Below are 27878 nucleotides of genomic sequence, written 5' to 3' on the forward strand. Positions count from 1 at the left end.
AAAATGTTTAATGTGTGATTTCATACTTGGTCATAAAATGTATCGTTCGTGTTTGGGAAGGTTTACATAATCTTGCAATTGCATCCTTAGATATTTTTATTCACTTTGTACAAGTATTGCTCTTTTTTGCATTTTACAAAGATATATCACTTTCTTATTTTACCCTGAGTTGAGTCGCCCCATATATTTCTTATATGATCGCAATATAATATATACGGAGAAGTGGTAACAATGACAGCATTGTCAAGTGGCAGCAGCATGCATGATAACAATTATAATTACAATAATCTAGGCCATGTTGAAGGTTCTTCCTGTTACAAAATGATATACTCTGCCGCTTAATTTGCTCAACGATCTTCAACAGTTTCCTCTTATCTTGTGCTAGCTTAGTCAATGTATTTATCTTATTCCTTAATTATAGGATTTGTTATCTTTTCTATTTATCTTTATACAATTGTAACTCTATATATAGCTTTGTATATTCTTGTAATCAATCAGTGAAAAATATAATACAAAAATATTTATCTTTATATGGTATCAGATTCCTTAATCTTGAAACCGTAACACCCTTCCGCTGCTTTCAATGGCCTCCTCATCCCCAACCTCCTGGTCAACCCCTCTAATCCCATGCAACCTTTCATTGTTGTTAATATGCAAAATGTTCTCAAGCTCACTCCCACAAACTATCTTTCTTGGAAACTACAAGTTGAGGCCTTACTCGTAAGTCACGACGTTTTCCACTTCTTTGATGGAAGTACACCATGCCCTCCACCCACTATCACTGTCGATGATGTTGAACAACCTAACCCAAACCACATAGTCTGGACTCGCCAAGATCATTTTCTTTTTGGCTGTTTAATTGGCTCTATCTCTCCCAACCTTGTACCACTCATCTCCCAAGCCAAAACCTCTGCCCAAATTTGGGAGAAACTACATAAAACCTACGCACTCCCTTCCCGTGGTCATATCAAACAGCTTCGTGACAAATTTAATCGTATCATTAAGGGCACTTCATCCATCTCTGATTATATGCGCTCCCTCAAGGAGTGTGCAGACCATCTCGCTGCTCTTGATAAACCATTGATCACGAGGACTTTATAGACCGTGTCCTCGCTGGTCTTGATGACTCTTACAAGTCTATTGTAGACTCTATAAATGGCAAAGACACATAATCTCCTTCGAAGAGCTTCACGAAAAGCTCATCAACAAGGAGCTTTCGATCCTACAAACTCATACAACCCCTGCCACCTCTCTACCCGCAACTGCCTTTGCTGCTTTCTCTAAACCGCAAAACCGTCCTTCACCCAAACACCCATCTCAGGGCCTTCTTCCTACTCCCTCCTCAAACCCCCCTAAAAACCCTCGCCCATTCCTCGGAAAATATCAATGGTGCCGAGAACAAGGTCATGTTGTGGCTCACTGCCCTCTCTTCACTCGCCAATTTCCGTCAGCCACCCCCCTCCTCCTCTTTCACGCTCCACCTTCACTCCCACCCCTCGACCTTCCTCTCACCTGCAAGCAAACCATGCTCAACTCACCTTGCCTTCTTCTCCTTCTACTCCCTGGTTATTGGATAGTGGGGCATCCCACCATGTCACCAATGACCTTACTAATCTATCTCTTCATGCTCCTTATGATGGCACCGAAGAGTTGATAGTTGGTGATGGTAAGGGTCTTCATATTTCTCATATTGGATCTTGTGTTCTTTCTTCTCTAGTCCTTAATAATGTTTTAGTAGTATCATCTATAACCAAAAATATTATCTCTATTTCTCAACTTTGTCTTGATAACAATGTCTCTATATTATTTTAATCTAACTCTTTTTTCTTAAAGGACCTTTCAACGGCGAAAGTGTTGTTTCAAGGGACAACTAGCCGCGGCATATATGAGCTTTCTTCCTCTCCTCCTTCGGTCTACGCAAGCACATCTTCGTCTTCCATTGATTGGCACCATCGTCTAGGTCATCCGTCTAGGAATGTTAGTTTTTTGTCATATTATTTCAGAAAATAAGTTAAATATATCTAGTATTTCCACTTTAGATTGTAATTCATGTGCTTGCAATAAAAGCCTTAAGCTCCCCTTTTCTATCTCTTCTATTAAATCTACTGCTCCTCTCGAATATGTTTACACTGATTTGTGGACATCACCAGTTTATTCTCATGATAATTATAAATACTATCTTATTTTTGTTGATCACTATTCCAAATACATTTGGCTATATGCCATAAAACAAAAATCGGACACCAAGTCTGTTTTTCTTCGACATAAAGCTCTTGTAGAGAAATTTTTTCAACTCCCTCTAAAATCACTTTATTCGGATAATGGTGGAGAATATCTTACTCTACAACAGTTTCTCACCTCACTACTCCCCCTCATACACCCGAACACAATGGTTTCTTTGAACGCCGCCACAGGCATATAGTTGAAACCTTCCTTTCTCTTCTTTCTCATGCGAATATGCCCCTTGAATTTTGGTCTCATGCCGCATCCACAGCAGCCTACTTAATAAACCGGCTACCCACACCAACTTTAAATAATGTTTCACCATACTTTAAACTATTTGGTCACAAGCTTAATTACACTAAGCTCCGTAGCTTTGGGTGCTTATGTTACCCTTGGCTTAAACCATATACATCCCATAAACTCGATCCGAAGTCCAAACCATGTGTCTTTATTGGCTATTCTTCCTCCCAAAGCGCATATTATTGCCTTGAACCCTCCACCATGCGAATTTACACCTCTCGTCACGTAATATTCAATGAGTCTATATTTCCTTATCCCGCATTAACTCAATCACCATGCATTTCTACTGATAGCTTACTTGATCAGTGGGCTCCTCTAGCAATTCCATCACTCATACGCACATCTTCCTCCCCTACTCCCACTTTGTCCTCCTCGCCTGCCCACTCCCCTTCACCTACACTTAACCCACCGCAAACACCATCAACCTCTACATCTCATCAATCACCGTCACCTTCTGCATCACCGCAAACATCCGCATTCTCTTCATCACCGTAATCATCATCTCCACCCCCTACTTTATCCTCTGTCTTGCAACCCCCATCCACCTCTCCTCAAATTGTTACTCATCTTCAACATGGCATTCGAAAACCCATTACCAAACTCGACCTCAATGTTGAAGCTCATGAATCCTCCCTTCCTAGAAATATTACACAAGCTCTAATTAAAGAGTTCGGTGTGGAGAAAAGCCATGGAAAATGAAATTCATGCTCTCCAAACCAACAACACATGGTCTCTAGTTCCCTCTTCTCCTTCCCAAAACGTAGTAGGCTACAAATGGGTATTCTGCATTGAACGAGATAAAGATGGTGCTATCACACAACATAAAGCACGTCTTGTAGCTCGTGGTTTCACCCAACGAGTTGGCATTGACTACGGGGAAACCTTCAGCCCCGTAATCGAACCTACCATAGTTCGGTTGGTCTTATCTCTTGCTGTTACTCATGGCTGGCCCCTTCGTCAATTAGACATTAACAATGCCTTTCTTTAAGGCACTCTAACTGATGATGTCTTCACCATCCAACCACCTGGTTTTGTTAACCCACAATATCCCACCCATGTCTACAAATTGAACAAAGCGTTATACGGTTTAAAACAGGCTCCTCGAGCCTGGTACACCGAACTCCGTCACCATCTTCTTCAACTTGGTTTTCGCAATACCATCTCCGGTCCTTCTCTATTCACTCTCTTTGTAAACGACATCACCGTGTATCTTCTTGTCTATGTTGATGATATAATCGTCACTTCCAACATGCCCATATTTCTAGACTCTTTCATCACTGAACTATCTGCAAGGTTCTCTCTCAAGGCCTTGGGACCCTTTCGTACTTTATAGGGGTTGAAGTCATGCCTCATCCTCATGGTTTATTCTTAAGCCAAACCCGTTACATAAATGATAAACTTTGTAAGGCATATATGGACAATGCAAAGCCCACCTCTACTCCTCTTGCTGTCCATCCTCCCCTAACCAAAATCGGAAACCCTGTCTCGGACCCTTCCCAATACAGAGCACTCATTGGCAGCCTCCAATATTTGAGTTTAACACACCCGGATGTTGCTTTTGCCGTCAATAAATTGGCTCAATACATGCAATGTCCTACTGATTCCCACATGCAGTCTCTCCATAGACTTTTGCGTTACCTCAAAGGTACGTCTACCATAGGTCTTACCCTTCATAAACACACTCCTATGACACTCCATGCATATTCTGATGCTGACTGGGTTAGGGATACAGATGATTTTATCTCCACGACTGCTTATGTGGTGTACATTGGCAGAAACCCTATATCATGGTCCTCAAGAAAACAGAAAACGAGAGCACGATCCTCCACCGAGGCCGAATATAGAGCAGTAGCTGCTGCCTCCACCGAAATCTTATGGGTTCAGAATTTATTACATGAGCTTCATCACCCCTTGTCTTCTACGCCGGTTATATATTGTGATAATGCTGGAGCAACATATGTGAGTGCAAATCCTGTATATCATTCCCGTATGAAACACCTTGCTTTGGATTATCATTTTGTGCGAGAAAATGTACAAGCCAGAAAACTCCGTGTTGCTTACATATCCACCAATGATCAACTAGCGGATGCTCTTACAAAGCCTCTTCCCAAGCTTACATTCACTACATTAGTCGACAAAATCGATCTGTCCTTGCCACATCCTGTTTTGAGGAGGCGTGTTACAGAATGATATACTCTGCCGCTTAATTTGCTCAACAATCTTCAACAGTTCTTGTGCTAGCTTAGTCAATGTATTTATCTTATTCCTTAATTATAGGATTTGTTATCTTTTCTATTTATCTTTATACACTTGTAACTCTATATATAGCTTTGTATATTCTTGTAATCAATCAGTGAAAAATATAATACAAAAATATTTATCTTTATACTTCCCTGCAACAAAAAACCAATGCATTACACATTTGATTTGGGTTAATTAGCTGATATTAAAAGTATGGAAAAGGGGAAATGTTAGGAACATACCCCACATTAAAGAAACAATAAAATAAAAAAAGTTGTGTCCAATACTCCAAGACCATGTGACTATATCAATTCAGTGAACTCTTGTTATGATGGGTACGATGTGGCCCAAGCCCATTTACGCATTTATACACTATTCATATATTCATTTTGACTATCAATGATAGTAGGATCCGATACTACCTTCAGTTTTGAAATTTTTAACGCTATGCATTTTTCATCCATGTTAGAAATTTCTGTGAGTGTTGAAGCTTGTTGTATCTCACTTGTGAGTGTCTCATATTGGAGAAAGAAGAGTTACTCTTACTATTGCCAATTGATTTTAGTATGAATGCTCCTAAGTCTTGCTTGTGGACCAAACTCTCATCCTCCTTGTTCGGATTGCCTAGGCCCATTTCATATTGTCTCGAAATTTAACAGATTTTTCAAAATATGATTTGATAGTTTAACAGTTTGAGCTTATAATAAACTATTTTTTCTTTCCCCCTAATTGAGCTTATACCTGGTAAACAGGTCGTTCGGGTCGGGTACGGGTCGGGTACGGGTCGAGTCAGTCACTATTCGGGTCGGGTCAATTTGGGTTTCTGGTCAATGGTAATTCGGGTCGGGTCGGGTCGGGTATAGGGTCAACACTTCGGGTCAGTCTTCGGGTCCATTTGTCGGGTCAAGTTCGAGTCGGGTCAAATTCGGGTCGAGTCAATTCAGGTCGGGTCAATCTTCATCTAAGTCGATGTAGAAATTTGATCAATAATATAATATTATTATCAATAAGTATAAAGTATAACAATTGAATATTAATAAAATATTCATTAGACAATTCCAACAGTACTATACACTCAAGACGACTATATTGTTTTGTATGTATAATCACTATCATTGATTAATTGGTCATAAATTCAAATTAGATAAAGTAAATAGTTGGAAAAAAAAAGAATCAATGTACTCCCTCCTTTCCAAAATACTTGGGACGTTGGGGTGGACACGTAGTTTAAAAAAAGAAAACTATAAGTGTATAGTTCGGGTCACTTTGGATTTCGGGTCCGTTTGGGTCAATCAATGTGGGTCAAGATCGGGTCGGGTCGCTTCAGGTTTCGTTTGGGTCAATTAATTTTGTGTTCATCTAATTTTCTTTCTAAAGGCTCTCATCATTTAAGTTATAAAAAAATAATAAAGAAGTTTTGTGGATGCAGCATGAGCACTCCTCATACCAATCGCTCACTATTCCAATTGAAAGTGAAGATGGATGAGATTTAAACTCGTGACCTTTGTGCCACGTTGGTTCTAATACCATGTTAGAGACCAACTCAACTAAATGCTTAATCTTATAGTTGAAGTACAAGAATATGTTTTATACTCTATCAATATGTTAATGAACACAATAGTCATTTGGGATCGATGTTGATATTGTATGTAACAGATATTACATAACTTACAATTTTATACTTCAATTTGATAATATGCAGGTGGTAGAAATTATACTAGTACATCCAAAGATTAAAAAGAATGCGGTTAACAAAAATGGATTGACAGCTGTGGATACTCATAAGCAAAGTCGGAAGGATTTGACACAAGATACAAAAATATGGAAACTCCTTACTTGTGCCAATGTGTTACCCGCAAAGGAAGCACTGAAAATGACAAAAGACCGTGCTTGGTTGGAGGAACATCGCACATCTCTAATGGTGGTGGCATCCTTGATCGCAACCATGGCTTTCCAAGTTGGAATTAATCCCCCAGGAGGCGTTTGGCAGGATACAAAGGTAGTAAAAGATAAATATGGCTCTAACGACTCTACCCACTATGCTGGTACTTCTGTATGATCATATGGTGAACTTTTTTATTACAATTATGTACTAGTTAGTAACACCATTGGACTAATATCATCCCTAAGTGTCATCCTTCTCCTTATAAGCGGTGTTCCATACAAGCGACGTTCATTAACGGTTTTGAGGATAATCCTATGGATTTCTGTCATGGCAACAACATTGACATACATGTTCTCGGTATCCAATCTAACTTATGGAGATGGCGGAACTCGGTCTTCCATGCAAGAGACTTCTCTCGTAGCTTGGCTAGGGTTAATGGGATTTATACTCGTGGGACATTTTTTGCGATTCATATGGAAGCTTATTAGTGATGTGTTATCAATAATGATGTGTTATCCGACAAGGTCAAAAAACACTACAAATGAATCCAATTTGATCGACGACGTATGATAGTCTCAACGCAAGGTGCGTCGTCTTCACATTCATCGCGTTCTACTCCGGCCATGTTTGTTTCCCGGCTGTTCAATTATAATGTACGAGTAGTACTTTGTTTTTTTTTTTTTTTTTTTTTCTAAGAAGTACTTTGATTAATTAGATTGCACTAAGCATGAATTTATTTATGTACCATCTTCATTATTAGCTTAGCTTGTTTGTCAAAGTTTGTTGCTTTCCATTTTAAGTGTAATATATAACCAAACATCAATTATAATTGGCCTATCTTCATTCATAATGCTCTAATCTACTTCAAAATTACTTAAGCTTGTGTCCTAACTAGAATGTTATATGTTGGAGTAAAGGAAGGAATCCAAAAAAGGCTGACCTGGGCGCTCGACCGGGCGCGAGAAGAGTCGTAATTTCTAAGGTTCCGCCGCCCGACCGGGCGCGAGAGGAACTTGAAAAATGAAGGAATGATCGCCCGACGGGGCACAAGAGCAGCCTAACTTTTGGTTGGATGCTCGCCCGATCGGGCGAAACTCCGCCTGACCGGGCGCGAGTGCAGCCGTTTAGTTGCTTAGTTCTCTTGGATTCTTTTCCTCTTCAATCACTTGTAACCCCTCATTTAAGAGGTGGTTTTATGATGATTAAACACATGTTTATTCTTCTTATTTTTTCCACCTTTTCATTTTTCCCTTGATCTTCCATCTTCCCTCCATTGTTCTATATATTTTCATGGTCAGATTTTCAAAGAAAGACACAAAAAAAATTACTCTTGTGAAACACACTAAGCTAAACACTTTTCTTCTTTGGGCATAAGTATGCATAGGCTCCACCTCTCATTTTAAAGTGCCTTAGCGTGAGAGTGGTGTGTAACCTTAGGGAATGATCCAGCGAATACAATTGAGCACCCCGGTTACAACGAAATTCGTTTTCAAAGACAGTGATTATTCACGCCACACCGAATTTCCTATCCTTTGTTTGTTTTTCTTTCGCCTTGTTTTAGACACCTTTTAACAACATTATATTCTTATATATTTGTCTATTTTTGTAGGAGATTTACTTTGTCCATCTCATTTTGTACAAATTCTAAAGCCATGTTATGTTACATTTAGTCTTTCTGATAGCATGAATAATGAAATTTATCTGAACATCGTATGTATAAAGCTTTACTCCTTCCATTCACAAATTTTATTCATTAATGATTCCTTTTATTTTTTATGTCCAAAAGCATCTACTTCTTGCACCTAGGAATACATAAAATCTTTCAACACAAATAAATCTTCCTGTTACATAATTTAGATTTTTATTCAATCCGTACAACTCATCACTTAATTTTGACTCCTCAAGTGAGAATCTTTATTTCTTTCTCACTCTAATATTAATCCAAAATTGATATAATGTGGGTTCAAATCTTTTTACCCAGCATCTAATGATCTTTTAATCAATTTATATTATATTTTGTATACGTATATTCTTTTTTCCCCTGGTACTATATGTCTATGTACTATAAATTAAATTACATGCCCGTTTTTTTTGTGTCAAAAACTCAAAAGCTCACTAAAAGATTTATTACGAATGGAGATACTATACATATAAAAATGTCTACATAGAAGTAATTTATGTTAATAGATCGAATCTAACAACCAGTCTCTTAGGCTCTCTTCTTTGCTTTCTATTATTAAACTAAAAGAGACATGTTATTAGGTTCTCTCCTTTAATTTGCTTTTGTTTTAAACTAAAAGAGACCGGTTACGTTCTCTCCTTTGCGATCTGTTTTAACTTAAAATAAACTGCTTGTGTAAGAGATTAGGTCTCTTAGTTTTCTCTTTTGCTTCTCTAACATATGTGTGCATAATTAATTTTGTGTTCACCTATTTTAAAAAATATCTTTTTTTGAAGGCTCTCGTTTATGTTATAGTAAAATTTATGATTTCCAAATTATAACATAAATATATATTCATATTTTATTTATATTTAATCAATGTGTATGATACCAAATGTTGAACATACGAAGTAATTTTTACTATGATCATTTTAATATATTGAAAACTAGAGCATATATTATTCTGTATTTGCAAAATAATATAAAAATTTATCTATTAAAATAAATGTTTAAAATTAAAGGCTAATTTAAACGATAATATATACTACGTATAATACTTGTTTCTATTTTTATTTTCTTATTGTTTTGTACTACCCCTAGCTAGTTTATGTATATGAATATGCTCTTTTAAGCGACTAGTTAGTGTTAGTGAAGTTTTAAGTGCTTGTTTAGTTCCACATGGGAAACAAATTCCTACCTGAAATCATGTATTATGGGATGATTTTTCCTTTGCTAATTGCATAAAAATTGGGCAAAAGTGTTTTGTTGACGTCATTGGAATTAGTATTTTCTAGGAAATAACTTCCTATGCATTGTATGTAGGAATTCACTCACCTATCTAGGGGCTTGGTGAGTTATTTCCCATGCTATGTGGGAATTGACATTCCCCTTGAAAATTTCATTTAATAGGAAATTTCTAACCAAATACAACATAATCTAGATATTGCCTAGGAATTTTCATATTCAAGGGAAATATCTTCCAACCAATTAATTACTAGAGTACTGGGTTTAGTGGGTTAATGTTAGGCATGATCTAATGATCAAGAAAAATATTCCTTATTTTTAGGTTAGTTTTGCAATGTATATGTTGGTATGTAGTACATTTTTAAGTGGATTGAATATGAGTTTATACTAATATTCTTTCCTCTCTCTCATATCTATTTATATATAATATAAACAGTGTAGCCCATAGAAAACAAAATAAAATATTACGTACTTAATTATAGTTTTACAAATTCTCTAAAAAGGCGGGTGTACGTTGATTTATTGTAAAACTGGTTAAAGTTATGTTAAAAGTATTTAAAGGTACCCTTTATACTGCAAAAGTTACTATATTTCTATTAATAAATTTTATCCTACAAAAAACTTACAATGTTAATCATATTAGTCTTTATAGTATGTAATCACGTATCTATAAGAAATTACACATTAAAATAAAATTCAAACCAACGACAAATTAAAAATTACCCTATAAGTGGTTAAAGTTACCATAAAAATATTTAAAGTTACGCTCAAACTGACCATTTTACAAAAAAATTAATATACACCCATTGTACACATGACTTATTATTCTTATGGTTTTTTGAAAGGAAGAGGGAAAAGAGAAAGAAAAAAAAAAAAGGAGGCGGCTATAAAAGGCTCGAAACAACACTTACAAACTTGACTTGTACGAATTTGACTTGTCAATAATCCTAGCTAGATTACAAATTCATAATACAGTGGAGTGAGCTTCCAAGAAAAGTACGAGAACTAATATAAAAATGACTACGTTCATTGATCTTACATTCTTAATTTCTTAGCCATAAAGGTTATAAAAGAGAATAATCAAGTAGTGCACAATTGCAAGTAAATTTTAATTGCATGGAGAAATGGATCAAGTAACTATATACGGAGCGAGTGAATAAATTAATTAATTTTAGATTTATTTTGGACTTTGGATTAATTACGTACACCTAGAGGATTTAGATATGGGCCTAAACTTTTTATGAACTAACATATTATTAGAATAAATATTATTGTAATATATTGACTTTTATATTATTCATGTACTTTCCTATAACTATCTACTATGATTTATAGGTAAGAAACGTGAAAGTTATTTAAGATCTTGTTGAAATTATCTTCAACTATTATTTTGATGGGCAATCTGCTTGCATATGCCCATAACCCTTACAACGATAACACACTCTGTTTTGTGTCGTGTTTGCGGCAGCCTTCACAGTAGGGGTACGCTTATCGTGTGATGGCTAGTTGAGTCCCAGACCTTAGAAGATGAAGAGGCAGTAACTATGGAGTCCTTAGACTCATTAAATTGTCTTTCGACAGTTGCAGCCAGCAAACAGAGATCATCAAACGTTTCATACGAACTCATCTCACACGCAAATCGAATATGTCTCGCCAACCCCAGAAAAAAATTGGCACACTTTTGGTCTTCTTCTTCGCGGCAACCACAAGCTAAATAGAGCTTCTCAAACTCTGTTATGTACTGCTCAACTGACAATGAGTTCTGCTGTAAAGAATTTAGCTTGACGAACAATTTTTGTTTATACGACTTCGGCACAAAACGCTTATGCATCTTCGATTTTAGGGAGCTCCAAGTTGTAATTGCAAATTCTCGTACCAAGTTGAAGCATAGCCGGATAGTTTCAAAATTGCTAGTTTAAATCGTTGGCCATCGTCAAGATTTTTTTGATCGAAAATACGATCCATACGTCACGACCATAAAGGTAAACCTCCAGGTCTTGGTTCCTTCGAATTCTGGATATTCACTCAATTTTAGAACAGATTCTTTCTGTTTTGGTTGGAGTGAAAAGGCAGCGAATGAGTCTTGCAGTATCATGATATGCTGGCCATACTGGATATTGCGTTGCTCTGCTTGTTCTAGCCGTGCAGTGAGCTCTTCAACACGTGGTTGATCACCATTGTTTACCATTGCGAGATCGTCAATGTACCTTGGATAACACTATTGATTTCCGTCACGGCAACAACATTGACATACATATTCTCAGTAACCAGTCTAACTTATGAAGGAGGCGGAATTTTGATTGCATTAGGGATTTCTCTCATGTTGTTGAACATATTGTGCGTTTCATATTAAAGCTTATTAATTGGCGAAGGAGGCAATCAATAATAAGAATTTGCAAGATGTGTTATCCGAGAAGGTCAAAAAACACTACAAATGAATCAAATTTGATCAAAAACGTATGATAGTCTCAACACAAGGTGCGTCGTCTTTACATTCATTGGCTCGTCGCGTTCTAATCCACCCATGTTTGTTTCCCGGTTGTTAAATAATAATGTACGAGTAGTACTTTAATTGATTAGATTTCACGCACTAAGCATCATTTTATTCGATCATGTACCATCTTCATTATTAGCTTGTATGTGAAAGTTTGTTATTTTACATTGTATGTGAAATATATGAGCAAACATCAATTATAATTGGCCTATCTTCATTTATAATGAGAATGCTCTAATCTACTACAAAATTACTTAAACTCGCGTCCAAACTAGAATGTTATATTCGTCTATTTTGTAGGAGATTTACGTTTTCAATGTCGTTTTGTACAAATTCTAACACCATGTTATGTAAGGTTTAGTCTTTCTAATAACATGAATATATAATGAAAATTATCTGAACATATAAAGCTTTTCTCCTTCAATTAACAAAATTTATTTTTTCATGGTTCTTTTTTATGATGTCCAAAACATGTACATCTTGCACCTAGCATTGGCGGATCTAGGGGGTACACAGAGGTACAGTTGTACCCCCATTCTCACAAAAAAAAAAAAAAAAAAAATTGTTGATCAAAGAGACCTTAAATCTTCTCATACAAACTGCTGACAACGGGTCTAAACACTATGACGCGTAATTATGTAGAGTATATGTAAAGAGACCGCCTATTAAACAATTGTTCTCTTTTGTTATTTCACTTTACCAGATACATTAATATGAAGTATTTGCTTAGTGATACTTTTTTTTTTTTTAATCCAAAACACTTAAATTAATTTTTTTTTAATCCAAAAACTTTTGTACTCACTATATAGTATATATCATACCTAGTAGTAATTTTTTTTTCATGCCTTCTTTACTTATATACTCCATTACTCCTTGTGTAGTTTATACTACTATAACACTACTATCACATATCAATTATTTTAAATATTATTTTACTTAAGATATATTGTTAATATTCTATGAATGTCTAAAGATTTCTCATTGATAAAATAAGAGTTTGCGCATTACAAGTTCTAAAAACTTAGTATATTCATTGACATATATATATGCTTTTAATTTATTTTTTTTCCTTCGAATAAAACTTACATATATATATTTTAATTACTATTGATGATTAATAAATAGTATGTCTGTCTCTTCGAAGACATCTGATGATAAAATTGGAACAAATAGGTTTATGTCTCACTTACTAAGAATCATTGTTAGGAATGTACTTGTAATATATATGCAAGCATCCATTATAATCGACCTATCTTAAGTTATAATGACAACGCTCTTATCTAGCTACTATGCAGCATGCAATTATTAAAGCTTTCATCGTAGCATTGTTAGGAAATCTATATTATAAAAATCTTGTCGACCAAAATCTTAAGCCGATTGTTAAGGCTTAATAATATGTTTTATATCTAATATCGACGATGAAGATATTGGAAATGGATTTACAGAAAAAATAACATACTAACCATGTATAATGGTCTCAACACTAATATTTAATGTATGTCGTCACATTATTCACAATTTACATTTCTACACCACTCATGTTTATTGTTTTTACTGACGAGTGACGACTCGCCAATAATGTAGTACTTGTTAATTAGATTGTATTAAGCATCACTTCAAATATTCAAGTATTATGTACCATCTTATTAGCTTATTGTTCAAAAGATTGTGTATTTTACATGATCAATTATAATCGATCTTTCTCTGTTAACAATTTTTAAGAATTCAAAATATTTACTCCCTCCGCGAGTTTTAATTGACTTAAATAAAAATAAAAAAAAAAAAAAAAAAAAAAAAAAAAAAAAAAAAGAGGTAAGTGAGTAGTTGGAGTATTGAAAAATTATAAAACAAAGATAGTGGGGTTAATAGTTTATTGAAAAGTAAAAAAAAATGCGAGAAAAAGAAATAATAATAAAAAAATAGTAGTGGGTTTGAGTGAGGACAATGAGAGGAGAAAAATATAATACTAATATTAAAATGTACTCCCTCCATCCCATAATTAAATGCATGTACTCCATCCCATAATTGACTTAAATATAATACCAAAATTCAGTGTTTGTTTTTATTTTTAATTTTTGTATAATTACCTACATACTCCTATTTTATACCTTTTACTCTACTAAACTTTCCTAAATACTCTTTAAATTTAGTGCCCCTACACTATTTAGGCCATGTTCACACTACTAGAAAACAGCAAAATAACGACGGAAGAAATCCCTCGGAAAACAATGACATTCTGTCGGAAAAGGCAGTTTTCGACGGAATTCCGTCTGAACATATCGTCGGAGTCAAGTTTGACTTCAATTGGAAGTCCGTCGCAAGTTTAAGACAGAATTGATTCCGTAGGAATGGCGACGGAAAAATCCGTAGGAAGGGTGGTTCCTTCCGACGGAAAAATCCGTAGGAAGTAGCCAATGTTCCTAAGGACATTTCCGTTTGAAGGTACCACAATTCCTACGGATTGTTCCGTCGCAACGTACCTACGGAATATTCCGTCGTAATCTTCCTACGGACATGTCCGTCGGTATCTTTTGTATTTTGCGACAGAATTTTAATCCCTAGGAAAGTTGCGACGGAATTAATATTTTTTTAAAATTTGTTTTTTGTGAAATTGCTACCCTTTGATACCTGTACCTCCTACAATTAATTTTACGACAAATTTAAATTATTGGTTTTCACAAAAAAATAATTATATATAAATAGTAATAATTCCATTGTTTCGGTACAGCCAAAAAAAGGTAATCTAAATTTAGTACTAATATACATTACATGAAATAAAGCTAAGCAACTGCTGTAGTGCCCTGCCCTGCTCCACCACTACCCGGGTCGTCGTCCCTGGGATCTCGAGGAGGAGGTCGTACGGTGGAACATGTGTCGTTGAGGAAATGACTCTTCATCATCTGTTCCCACCTCCTCTCCATTGCTTCCATTTGGGCTTGAATTGAGGCTTGAACTCGGGCTTCCATCTCGACTTCCAATTCGCTCCTGATTTAATCTCGAAGAGCCTACACCTTGTTTTCCATCTGATATCGCATCTGAGAAACAAGGGAGGGCGTGTACTGCTGGGAAGATGTGGAAAGTCGTCCCATCTGGCTGCCATAGTAAAGGTCATCACTTCTGCCAAGTCCCTTCAATTCACACGGCCCTTTTTGTTCCGACTGCCAACGGTCTCCCAGTACAGCTCATTCGGACTATTCCGAGTGCTTTGAGTGCTAGCCTCCTCAACCTTCTTTTGGTAGGCCTCCTAAAATATATACATATGAAAAGAACAAATGAGTAAGTGTGTTATTTAAATAAGCTTTGGGTACCATATTCATGAAAAATGAACCAAGTGTGGCGTATGTGACTTCTACTTAGCCCAATTTCTTCATTACTTAGCAAATGAGCTCTTTTTGGTAGTTCTATATCAATTGTACATAGTTTTAGGTATATAGTGCTTGAAATGACAAAAAAAACAAAGATACAAAGTTTAAGGTACAATATTCATGGAAAAACAACCAAGTATGGCCTAGATGACTTCTATTTTGTCCATTTTCTCCATTTCTTAGCTAATGTTCTCTTTTCTCCTACAAACATGTCTATTATTGATAGTTTAAGTTGAGTAGGGATTGAAATGAAAAAATAAAACAAAGAAACTAGGTTTTTGGACACATATTGATGAAAAATGGACCAACTACGGCCTAGGTGACTTCTATGTTGCCCATTTTCCCCATTTCATAGCTAATGTTATCTTTTCTCCTATAAAAATGTCTATTAATGAAAGTTTAAGTCGTGTAGGGCTTGAAATGCCAAAAAAAACAAAGAAACTAGGTTTTTGGACACATATTGATGAAAATTGGACCAACTACGGCCTAGGTGACTTCTATGTTGCCCATTTTCCCCATTTCCTAGCTATTGTTCTCTTTTCTCCTACAAACATGTCTATTATTGATATTTTAAGTTGAGTAGGGCTTGAAATGCCAAAAAAAAAAAAAGGAACTAGGTTTTTGGACACATATTGATGAAAAATGGACCAACTACAGCCTAGATGACTTCTATGTTGCCCATTTCCCCCATTTCTTAGCTAATGTTCACTTTTCTCCAAAACATGTCTATTATTGATAGTTTAAGTTGTGTAGGGCTTGAAATGCCAAAAAAAACAAAGAAACAAGGTTTTTGGACACATATTGATGAAAAATGGACCAACTACGGCCTAGGTGACTTCAATTTTCCCTATTTCTTAGCTATTGTTCTCTTTTCTCCTACAAACATGTCTATTATTGATACTTTAAGTTGAGTAGGGCTTGAAATGCCAAAAAGAACAAAGAAACTAGGTTTTTGGACACATATTAATGCAAAATGGACCGACTTCGGCCTAGATGACTTCTATGTTGCCCATTTTCCCCATTTCTTAACTAATGTTATCTTTTCTCCTACAAACATGTCTATTATTGATAGTTTAAGTTGAGTAGGGCTTTAAATGCCAAGAAAACCAAAAATCCTAGGTTTTTGGAAACATATTGATGAAAAATGGACCAACTACAGCTTAGGTGACTTCTATGTTGCCCATTTTCCCCATTTCTTAGCTAATGTTCTCTTTTCTCCTACAAACATGTCTATTATTGATAGTTTAAGTTGTGTAGGGCTTGAAATGCCAAAACGAAACATAGATTCTAGGTTTTTGGACACATATTGACGAAAAATGGACCAACTACGGCCTAGGTGACTTCTATGTTGCCCATTTTCCCCATTTCTTAGCTAATGTTCTCTTTCCTCCTACAAACATATCTATTATTGATAGTTTAAGTTGTTTAGGGCTTGAAATGCCATGAAAAACAAAGAAACTAGGTTTTTTAGACACATATTGATGAAAAATGGACCAACTACGGCCTAGGTGACTTCTATGTTGCCCATTTTCCCCATTTTTTAGCTAATGTTCTCTTTTCTCCTACAAACATGTCTATTATTGATAGTTTAAGTTGTGTAGGGCTTTAAATGCCAAAAAAAAACAAAGATCCTAGGTTTTTGGACACATATTGATGAAAAATGGACCAACTACGGCCTAGATGACTTGTGTGTTGCCCATTTTCCCCATTTCTTAGCTAATGTTCTCTTTTCTCCTACAAACATGTCTATTATTGATAGTTTAAGTTGAGTAGGGCTTGAAATGCCAAGTAAAACAAAGATCCTAAGTTTTTGGACACATATTGATTAAAAATGGACCAATTACGGCCTAGGTGACTTCTATGTTGCCCATTTTCCCCATTTCTTAGCTAATGTTCTCTTTTCTCCTATAAACATGTTTATTATTGATAGTTTAAGTTGAGTAGGGCTTGAAATGCCAAGAAAAACAAAGATCCTAGGTTTTTGGACACATAGTGATTATAAATGGACCAACTACGGCCTAGGTGACTTCTATGTTGCCCATTTTCCCCATTTCTTAGCTAATGTACTCTTTTCTCCTACAAACATGTCTATTATTAATAGTTTAAGTTGTGTAGGGCTTGAAATGCCAAGAAAAACAAAGATACTAGGTTTTTGGACACATATTGATGAAAAATGGACCAACTACGGCCTAGGTGGCTTCTATGTTGCCCATTTTCCCCATTTCTTACCTAATGTTCTCTTTTCTCCTACAAACATGTCTGTTATTGATAGTTTAAGTTGTGTAGGGCTTGAAATTCCAAAAAAAACAAAGAAACTAAGTTTTGGGTACCACATTCATGAAAAATGAAACAAGGAACTAAATTTAGGGAATTTGTTACCGCAATTTCCTTAGGTTTGGGGTTTACTGGCACTTTGCCTTTCCTAGGCAGCTCCTTGAAGTGTGTCTTCAGAAACAGCTCAGGCGCTGTTGGTAGCTGGCCCTTGTTCCTCGCCGCCTTCGATACAAAAAAATAGGAACACACGTTAAACATGTACGTCACACCCCCGTTACACAAGCCAAGTCTCACATTACGAGGCTAGGAGGCAAACTCTGGAAAGCGACTGTCGAGATGTTTCCAAGCTTCACTGTCACTAGGGTGTGCCATTGTGCCTTGAACTCAGGGATTTTTCGAATGCCATGTCATTTCCTCCGAAATGTTCTTGGTTGCAAACAGTCTTTGCAACATGGGTGTGATCGGGAAATAAAACAGAACATTCAAAGGCACTAGGCTCCCTTTGGAAGTTTGCTTGTATCGGTCGCTGCCACACACCCTACATGCAGACAGCTGAGCGTCATCCTTCTAAAACAACATACACCCTTTCGAGCATACATGAATCTTTTGATGAGACAGTTCCAACCCCTTCACAATCTTCTTCACCTCGTAGAATGTGTCGGCCATATGGCTGTTGTTCGGAATTGCTTCACTTAGCAAAGAAGCAAACCCATCAACACATCTGTGAGGCAAATTATACTCACATTTTAGACTAGTGATTCTAGCGGCTATCTCTAACACAGACAATGAACTTCCTTCGTATAATGGCCTTTCAGAAGCCTTCAACAAATCCAGAAAATGCTTAGCTGTTGCATTCGGCTCTTCCTCTGATGAACCACTAGCCTACTGAGTGCCCCTGATCTTGACTGTGACCAAAAGCATCGAAAACCATTTCACGATACTCATTGGACTGCTGTTCAGGAATTTCCGGATACCCTTCCCCGTGACACATCCACTCATAGTAGTTAGGTATGAAACCCTTGTGATATAGATGAATTTTGACCGCATCCGCATCCGCATCCCAAAGGCGTTTGTTCTTACATTTAACACATGGACACCTAACTTCATTCGGGTTAATACTCTCGGGATGATCTGTGACGTACTGAATGAATTCATCAACCCCTTTGACGAACTCTGTATTAATACTTTGCCCAACCTTCCTTTCATACATCCAGCTACGTTCTCTTCGTTTCATGATTACAACTTCTATACAACTCACGCATATGTACAATCACATTAGTCATAAACTAAACCGTATTTCATAGTCATTATCCACCAAAGCGTTATCGAAATGCAAATGAGATACGAAATGCTTCCAAAGGGTCTTTATCACTCCAACCTAACCCATCCTTGTACGTTTAATCTCACTAGTGAATGTAAGCCAAGTTTTCAATTCTATGGAAAATCCGCCAGCATTTCCCTACAATTCTCCAAGTACACGATGTAGGCGATTAAACACACCTACATATGTACCCAGAGAACACTGTAGAGAAATGAAAAGGCAGGATTTTCCCTAGAATAAAAAACAAGGCTTACATTCACCACCTAAGTGAGAATAAGCGTACAAGGACAGTCCCAACCAGGGACTATTCAAGACATACTCCTAATGTGTATGCCTTGAACGGGTATCTAGGCATATGATTATGCAAATGATTCATTTATTATATATATATATAAAGTACAGGACACATGCATTATACTAAACAGAGATATATCATAATTAAACTAAACTAAGCAAATAAATAAGTACAATTATTAAATATTATATTAAACATTATATTAAACAAAAATATTAAAGTAAATAAACTAACATACGCTATATTACACAAAACTAAACTAAAATTAACTAAACTAAACTAACATACATTATTATATATATTAATCTAAACCAAACTAAACTAACATGTTATAATACAACAATTAAAAACTAAACTTAAATAAACTAAACTAACATATCATAACACAAACACATTCATTTCATATATTTCAACATATTAAAATATAAATACAACAAATTGTATACACTACACTTAAACCAATAATAAACTAACATATATCTACATATCATTAGTCACTAAAATGCCAAGTATAAACTAAACTTATAATTATAGCTTTTATATACTCTCTAACCTGTAGATCTGAAGTTGTTATCGCCAAAGAACCAATTAAATCTACAAATCCTCTAAATAGTTCAAATTCAAAACTTAGTAACTAAGTTTGTGTTGCCTATTTATATAAAAAAAATGAATAAATGCTTTCAAGTTATAATGAAAAAAAAAAAAGAAAAAAAAAAAAAAAAAAAACAAGAGAAGACAACCTGCTGTCGCGGTGGCTGGGCGTCGTTCTGGTTGCAGACCGGCGGTCAGCTGGTGTCGTGGCTGTGAGAGTTGTGGTTGTTAGTAGCAATTCCAAAAAAAAAAAAAAAAAACACATAAAAACCCCCAAAAAACCCGAACAATTTATGTAAAAAAAAAAAAAAAAAGGTAAACACTGACCACTATCCAACGACGGCGCTAATGGTGAATTCTGGTGAAGCCTTGGTGGTTGTGGTGAAATCGGCGCTGCTAATGGTGGTGGTTAGGGTTTTACGCAATATTTAAAAAAAAATACCCAAAAAAGAGACTTACCTGCACCGACGGCGTCCAAGCGGCGGCTGGTGGTGGAGCGGCGTTTTCCTTCTCCCTTTCTCCTTCTCTCTTCCTCTTTCTCCCTTTCTCTCTCTTCTGGTGTTGGTTCTTTTCTGTCGCAAAGACTGAATTAAACTCCTTTTTTTTTTAATTTACTTTAACATTCCGACTCCGATGGAATTAATTCCCTCGGAAAAGGTACCTTCCGACGGAAAAAAATTTCCGATGGAATATTCCCTCGGAACTTGAAATTTTCAAGGGAATTCAAATCCGTCGGAATAATTCCAACGGATATTTCCATTGGAAGGTACCTTTTCCGACTGATTTTTCCAACAATTCCAATTTCGCCGGAAATTTCAAATTTTCTGAGGGAATGAAGTCCGTCGGAGCAATTCCGTCGGAATTAGGCCTGTTTCTAGTGGTGTCAGCCTTTTCTTTTTTTTTTGAAAAATTGTTCAGTTCACCTTAAAAAAAAAAATATTTGACAAAAATAATTTCAATTTTGTAAAAATATTTTAGTTTAGTAAAAATTAGTAACTCTAAAAAAGAAATATAATAGAAAATCAGTAAAGATAATTTCAATTCATCAAAAATAATGTGTAGAACAGAGCCTTACATAAACCAACAAATAAATTAGATGCACTTTCATTATTGTATAAATAAACAAAATTTATTTTTTATTTTTTTTTTGCACAATTTTTTTTTCTCATTTTGTTACTTTGTATTTGACTTTTATTAGTATCTTTAATTTATTTTAACATTACACAATATAAATAATCTAATTTGGTCTCAGACTATAGTGATATAACTACGGGTGCTAATCAAGCGAGCCGATCACGAGTCGAGGGTTGCTCAACTCATGCTCGTTAAGTTTCGAGTCGAGTTGAGTCGATCACGAACTGCTCGTTAAAGGTTTTTGTCTCTTGAATTTCAAACATTTGTTGATTAATATTTTCTTTTCTTTATATATGATTTTCCTACTAAATTGTACTCCCTTCATATTTTATTATTTGCTCTATTTTTCCATGCGCGAAATTTTAGAGAAATAGTATAAAATAATAAAATATAAAGAAAGTGGGGTTGGTGGGAGAGGTGGAGAGAGAACATGAAAATATTGAATTTATTAAAGTATGATAGTTGTGGGTCCACTAAGAAAAAGATATAAGAGAAATATTGTAAAAGGTTTTTAAAAAAAGAAGTGGAGTAAGAAATAAAATGCGGTCGCAACAGAAAAGTGGAACAAGTAATAAAATATGGAGGGAGTATTATTTTAAATTTATTAAATGTCAAGGTAAATTTTAATTTTAAAAGATGGGAAAACATAAAATATTCGAACGAGCACGAACTATGAGAATATACAAAAATATAATAATTTTATGATTCTCATCCCTTGGTACTAATAAATATTTAACTATGAGAATATGATATGGTTAGGTTATGTATATGTATAATCGATTGAAAGAATCAATATTACCTTCTTAGTTCTTATTCATTAATGTTTTCTTTCATTATACAAATCAAACTATTTTGTAATATCTTCATATATAACTTTATGCAAATATAATGATAAACGAGTCTTAATTATCAGTCTTGTTGACTAATTAAGTATTGAATACCAAATTGCAAATTTCGATGTCACAACAATTCATCAAATCATAAATATGACACTATTAATTAAATGATCAAATAATAAGCAGATAATAATCTGATAGCAAAACAATAATACATTAATGTACTAAACTTTTATAATCTACTTCGTAATAAACTAGTAAGATCAGTATGGCTAAACTTGAAACATAACATGATATGTATTTATATAATTAATGAGAATTTGCATATAATATGATGCCTTAATATGAAATGATGAAGTCTCAGCTTGATATAAAACTTGTTAACCAACAAAAAGTTAGAAAGTAGTATCAAATTTCAAACCAAAACCATTTAATTGCCCGAATCCAAACGACTCGATAAAAAACAGATTTTTTGAAATAAAAAACAGACCCAAACCGTAATATAGTAAACCTGAAATAAAACAGATCCGAATAATGTTAAATCGTAGAAGAAATGAACCCATTAACGAACCGAATCAGTTATAAACCGAACTAAGATAAAACTGACCAAAAAAGATCTGAATAGTTTCTAACCCGAAACCGTTTGAACTGGGATAAAACCGTTTATACCGAACCGTTAACAAACCGCAACCCGTCTGCACCGAACCATTTACTACCCGTACGAATTTAAACCGGGATACCGTTAACAAACCGCAACTCGTCTGCACCGAACCGTTTACTACCCGGATCGTTTACAACCCGAATTGAATTTAAACCTTTATAGAATAAACCGAAACCAAATCGAACCGATAATTATTTAAACCGAACTGAAACTGACCCGTAAGACATTTGAACCGATTTTAAACCGACCCGATTTCAAACCGAACTGCTTTCAAACCGAATCGAAACCGAACTGTCAAACCGTTTTGACAGTACTAACCATTGTTGATGAGAAAGGAATAAGGAATGAAGATGCATGGAAGGACGAAGATGACAGAGATAATGAAGGAAAAACTTTTGTCATCTCATCACATGTACGTTATTTTCTCACTCAATCAGCAAAGAAATCCGCTACAATATCTAAATAATTACAAAAATGTCATTTTAGAAACAAATTCAGAATCTCAATTGAGAAAGTAGGACTTGCTCAAAAATTTAATGGTATACTGGTATACCCTTGAATTATTAAAGTTACAACATTATATCTTTCACTCGATTGTAAAGCGCACCTACTAAGGTCTAAGAGGTTATTAATTGGTCGGTCGAATTTTAAATTTCCACAAGAAGACTACACATTATATTCTTGAATCGTCAACGGGTCAGTCTAACTTTAAATATCCACAAGAAGACTAGCGTTTACTCCACATGCATTTTATATTCTTAAATCATCAACGATTACCAGAAGCTACTTCCATTATTGCCGAAGCTCACTGCACGAAATTTATGTGCAAACTTTGAAAAAATTTTATCCTAAATTTTCACTGTAACATCAAAACAGATTAACACTCCTTCAAAAAAAAAAAAAAAAAAAAAAAAAAAAAAAAAAAAAAAAAAAAAATCTAACAGATTAACAGTATTAATTTAGTATATGTGTTATGTGCAAGTTCGAGTAAAGTTTAATCACATTGATTAATTGAAGTAAATGACCTCAAGTTTATAATCCAAGCGGACTATTCCTTTTCATTGTCAATTGGTAACGGTTTATAATATAACCTAGCTTTTGGGTTGGGCTTTTAATTCTCCCTTGTGTCTTCTCCATCTGTCAAATTTGTTTACTTCACCCTTTTTTTTAATTTTATTTTTATTTATTAATGTTCTACTTTGTGTACAACGGGTGTACATTAGTTTTATTGTAAAATGGTTAATTTGAGCGTAATTTTAACTATTTTATGGTAACTTTAACCACTTAAAGGGTAACTTTTAATTTGTCATTGATTTGAATTTTTTTAATGTGTAATTTCTTATAGATACGTGATTATATGTTATAAAGACTAAATATGATTAATCTAATACATTATAAGTTTTTTGTAAGATAAAATTTATTAATAAAAAAATAATAATTTTTGCAGTATAAAGGGTAATTTTTAGTACTTTTAACATAACTTTAATCCGTTTTACAATAAACTAACGTACACCCGTCTTTTTGAAGAATTTGTGATAGTTGGCTTTTGTAATTAGAAATGTTTGGGGAAAGATAAGTAGTTGTAAGAAAAAAAACACAAATTCTCCAAAAAGATGGGTGTACGTTATTTATTGTTAGACGGATTAAAGTTATCATAAGAGTATGTAAAGTTACCCTTTATACAACAAAAGTCTGTTATTATTTTTCTAATAATAAATTTTATGTTACAAAAAATTATAATGTATTAGATTAATCATATTAGCCTTTGTATTATGTAATCATGAATCTATAAGAAATTACACATTAAAATAAGATTCAAATCAACGGCAAATTGAAAGTTACCCTTTAAATAGTTAAAGTTATCTTTAAATTAACCGTTTTACAATAAAATTATCGTACACCCGCCTTACACAAAACTTATTATTAAAAAGAAATGTTGATAAGTAAGATATTATAAACGATATGAGCAACTACAAGAGGAGGCTTGAATTACAATTGGCCTGATCCTTAGTCCCTAATTTCACGAAATATAAAACTGAAATCATAAAGAAAATTAAAAAGTGCAATGTAGATTTTATGAGGAATTGAAAACTTTTCTTACAAGGGAAAAGTTGAAGTTAAACTTCGATCTTGTAAGGATTTCACTATAAAAAAAACACCTCTTCATTCACTAACCTTAACCTCTCCTCTCTCTTCTCTCTATTAAACTCTAGCCTCCATTATTAATTTTGAAGGGACTTCCATCAGATTCCACCGGTGGAAAGCCCCAATCTTTTATTCTCTTACGTTTTTTTTTTTTTTTTGCATTTTCTTAGGTTGTAATAATGTCTTTCTCGAAAGAAAGAGTCTATCTTCATTTGAAAGACAAGGTTTTTCCAATCTCATTTGAAAGACAAAGTTTTTCGAACTCCTTCAAAAGACAAGGTTTTATTTGCGCTAGCGCTTAATATAGTTTCTAGTTGTGCGGGGTTATGATTGATTATTGTTTGGATTCGGGTTACAAAATCAGTAAAAGAATTTTCTCTCTCACAATCAATTATGAAGTGGCCACGGCTCCACTCAAAAAGTTGTATGAGACAACGAATCGAGAATGAGTCGAATTGTATATCTATGTATTTGGATTCTTAACTCTTTCCCGGATAATTTTTATTTGATTTTGTTAAATTTGTTTTCATTATCGTTAATTGTCAATTATAGATGCCGTATATCTTTCATTAATGAAATTTAATCTAATGTCCTTTAGGACTTCTTTCCAAAAAAAAAAAAAAAAGAAAAAAAAGAAAAAAACCTCTTCATTCACTGGGCAAAACTCCTAGTTACGACGAACTACCCGCTATATATCGCTAATTGATATATCATTTCGCAAGGGTTCTTTAGATCTACTACAATATCAAAATATATAATTGAATAAATTTGTTGTAATTGGTAGATAATGTAGAATTAACCTTTGTCGCTACACCAAACAAATCTTATCAATTGAGATATAAATCTCAATGTATTGATAGATATATAACCCATAATTAGGAATTATTATATTAGATCATGGGCCATGCACATAAATTTTGAATAATTATTTTTATATTAACATTGTATAAGTAAATTTATATAAAAAATATTATAATGGATTTTATTATAATATAGTCTATCTGTCAAATAGATATTTTAAGATACACATTTGACTACACATTGTGAAAGGACATATCAAATCTTTTATTTATGTTAATAAGAAATTTTGTTTTATATTTAGGTTTATAATTGGCAATATATATAAGGACCAATCAAATCTTTTATTTAGGTATAAAATTTGTTTTTTATATAAATTTTTTTGTAAAAATTAACAAAAAAAAAAATTTGAAAAAAAAGACACACTAGAAAAATGGTACGTGTTATTATTGATTTGTCTTTTAGTATAATGTTATTAAAAACTATCTAGTACGGAGCGAGTAATATGATAGAATAGAGGTTTACCGTGAATATAATATGAACACTAGATGATAAAAAAAAGAAACTATGGAGTTACCATCAACCAAATGATTAGTAGTGTAGCCCATAGGAACAACAAAAAGTAATAATAATGGAATAATAAACAGAAAGGGTCAAAGGGAGGCAGCTATAAAAAGAGAGAGGAGAGAAAAAAACTTAATAAAAAGGCGGGCTGCTATAAAAAGCTCGAAACGCATACGCGTACAATATTACAAGTAGTCTTGCTTGATAATAATTAATATTATTTGTGGTTGCCTTTTTTCCAAAGAAAAGTCTTGATAATAATAGTCTTTGCTAGAAAAAGGTTCGCTACTTGGATTAATAGTTCATAATAGAGAGTGAAGTGAGTTTCCAAGAAAAACATGAGAATAAAAATATCTACATTCATTGATCCAACATTCTTAGTTTCTTATCCATAAATAAAGGCTATAAAAGAGAGATAGGGCATGAACAATTGCAAGCAAACTTTCATTGCATGAATTCAAAACACTTCATTCAAACCACACAAAACATGGATGCACAAAGCCAATTACATGCTACAAAAAAGCTATATGATGCAGCACTCAAGGGAGACGTACCTTCATTGCTCAACTTGCTCGGAGAAGACCCACTTATCCTTGATCGATGCATTATCGAAAAATCAGGAAAGTATATGCAGTCGCCATTACATGTAGCAGCAAATTTTGGGCATGTAAACTTTACTAAGAAGGTAATAGAAAAAAAAGCCAAAACTAGTAGAGGTGGTTGATCACATAAAAAGATCATCACCCCTGCACATTGCCTGTGCCGAAGGGCACTTGCAAATCGTTGAAGCCTTGCTTGTGGTGAATTCGAGCATTTGCTACACACATGACCAAGATGGTAAGACGCCAGTTCACGTAGCTGCCATAAATGGTAAAACTGACGTACTTAGAGCTCTTCTTAATGTAGAGCCACAAGCTGCTCGGGAGCGAACTATGGGTGGTGAAAGTGTGTTGCATTTGTGTGTGAAACATAAACAAGGGCACTTGCAAATCGTCGAAGCCTTGCTTGTGGTGAATTCGAGCATTTGCTACACACATGACCAAGATGGTAAGACGCCTGTTCACGTAGCTGCCATAAATGGTCAAATTGACGTACTTAGAGCTCTTCTTAATGTAGAGCCACAAGCTGCTAGGGAGCGAACTATGGGTGGTGAAAGTGTGTTGCATTTGTGTGTGAAACATAAACAACCAGAGGCTTTGAGGTTTTTGGTAAAAACGATGGATGATGGTGAGTTGCTTAACCTCGATGATGCCCTTGGTAATACCGTCTTGCACCTAGCTGTGGCTGCCAAGCAATCCGAGGTAAGATGAAAATGAACGACGTACTATAATAGTAACTTATTAAATAGTCTTTTTATTTTATTTTTTTTCTTATCTAAACAAAGTGTTAAGTGTTAACTACTAATACTGTACCACGCACCATATTGGAAAATTTAAAGTAGGGATGATCTAGACTTTGATAGACTCACCGCTAAAGCTGGGCACGGGACGGGCTGGCATGCGGGCCGCTCGGCACGGCACGCTTCTCGCGGGGCACGGCAAGGCCCGGGGTGGTGGCCGAGCACGGCACGGTGGCCCGCCGGCGTGCCGTTGCCACGGACAAGAGCTGCTCTTTTCGGCATGGCACGGCACAAGCCCACCCCTTTGCCCACCGTGCCAGCCCGCCAGGCACGGCCTTTATATATAATATATATATATATATAATATATATATATATATATATATATATAATATATATATATATATATATATATATATATATATAATATATATATATTTTTTTTATATATATATATATATATATATATGTATATATGTATATATATATATATATTATATATATATAT

At 34.7% G+C, this 27878-nt stretch overlaps 1 protein-coding gene across 1 annotated transcript in view; it reads left to right on the top strand.

Moving 5' to 3' along the window:
* Positions 1–5211: 5211 nt before the first annotated feature.
* LOC110740167 (ankyrin repeat-containing protein ITN1-like) overlaps positions 5212–27878 on the top strand; it is a 24006-nt gene continuing 1339 nt past the window's right edge. Inside the window, 4 exon segments of the mRNA XM_021920652.1 lie at positions 5212–5271; positions 6467–6809; positions 8259–8359; positions 26725–27333. Of these exon segments, the coding sequence (XP_021776344.1) occupies positions 5212–5271; positions 6467–6809; positions 8259–8359; positions 26725–27333 (1113 nt within the window).

This window comes from Chenopodium quinoa, unplaced genomic scaffold (assembly GCF_001683475.1).
Source record: "Chenopodium quinoa cultivar QQ74 unplaced genomic scaffold, ASM168347v1, whole genome shotgun sequence".
NCBI classification, from domain to species: Eukaryota; Viridiplantae; Streptophyta; class Magnoliopsida; order Caryophyllales; family Amaranthaceae; genus Chenopodium; species Chenopodium quinoa.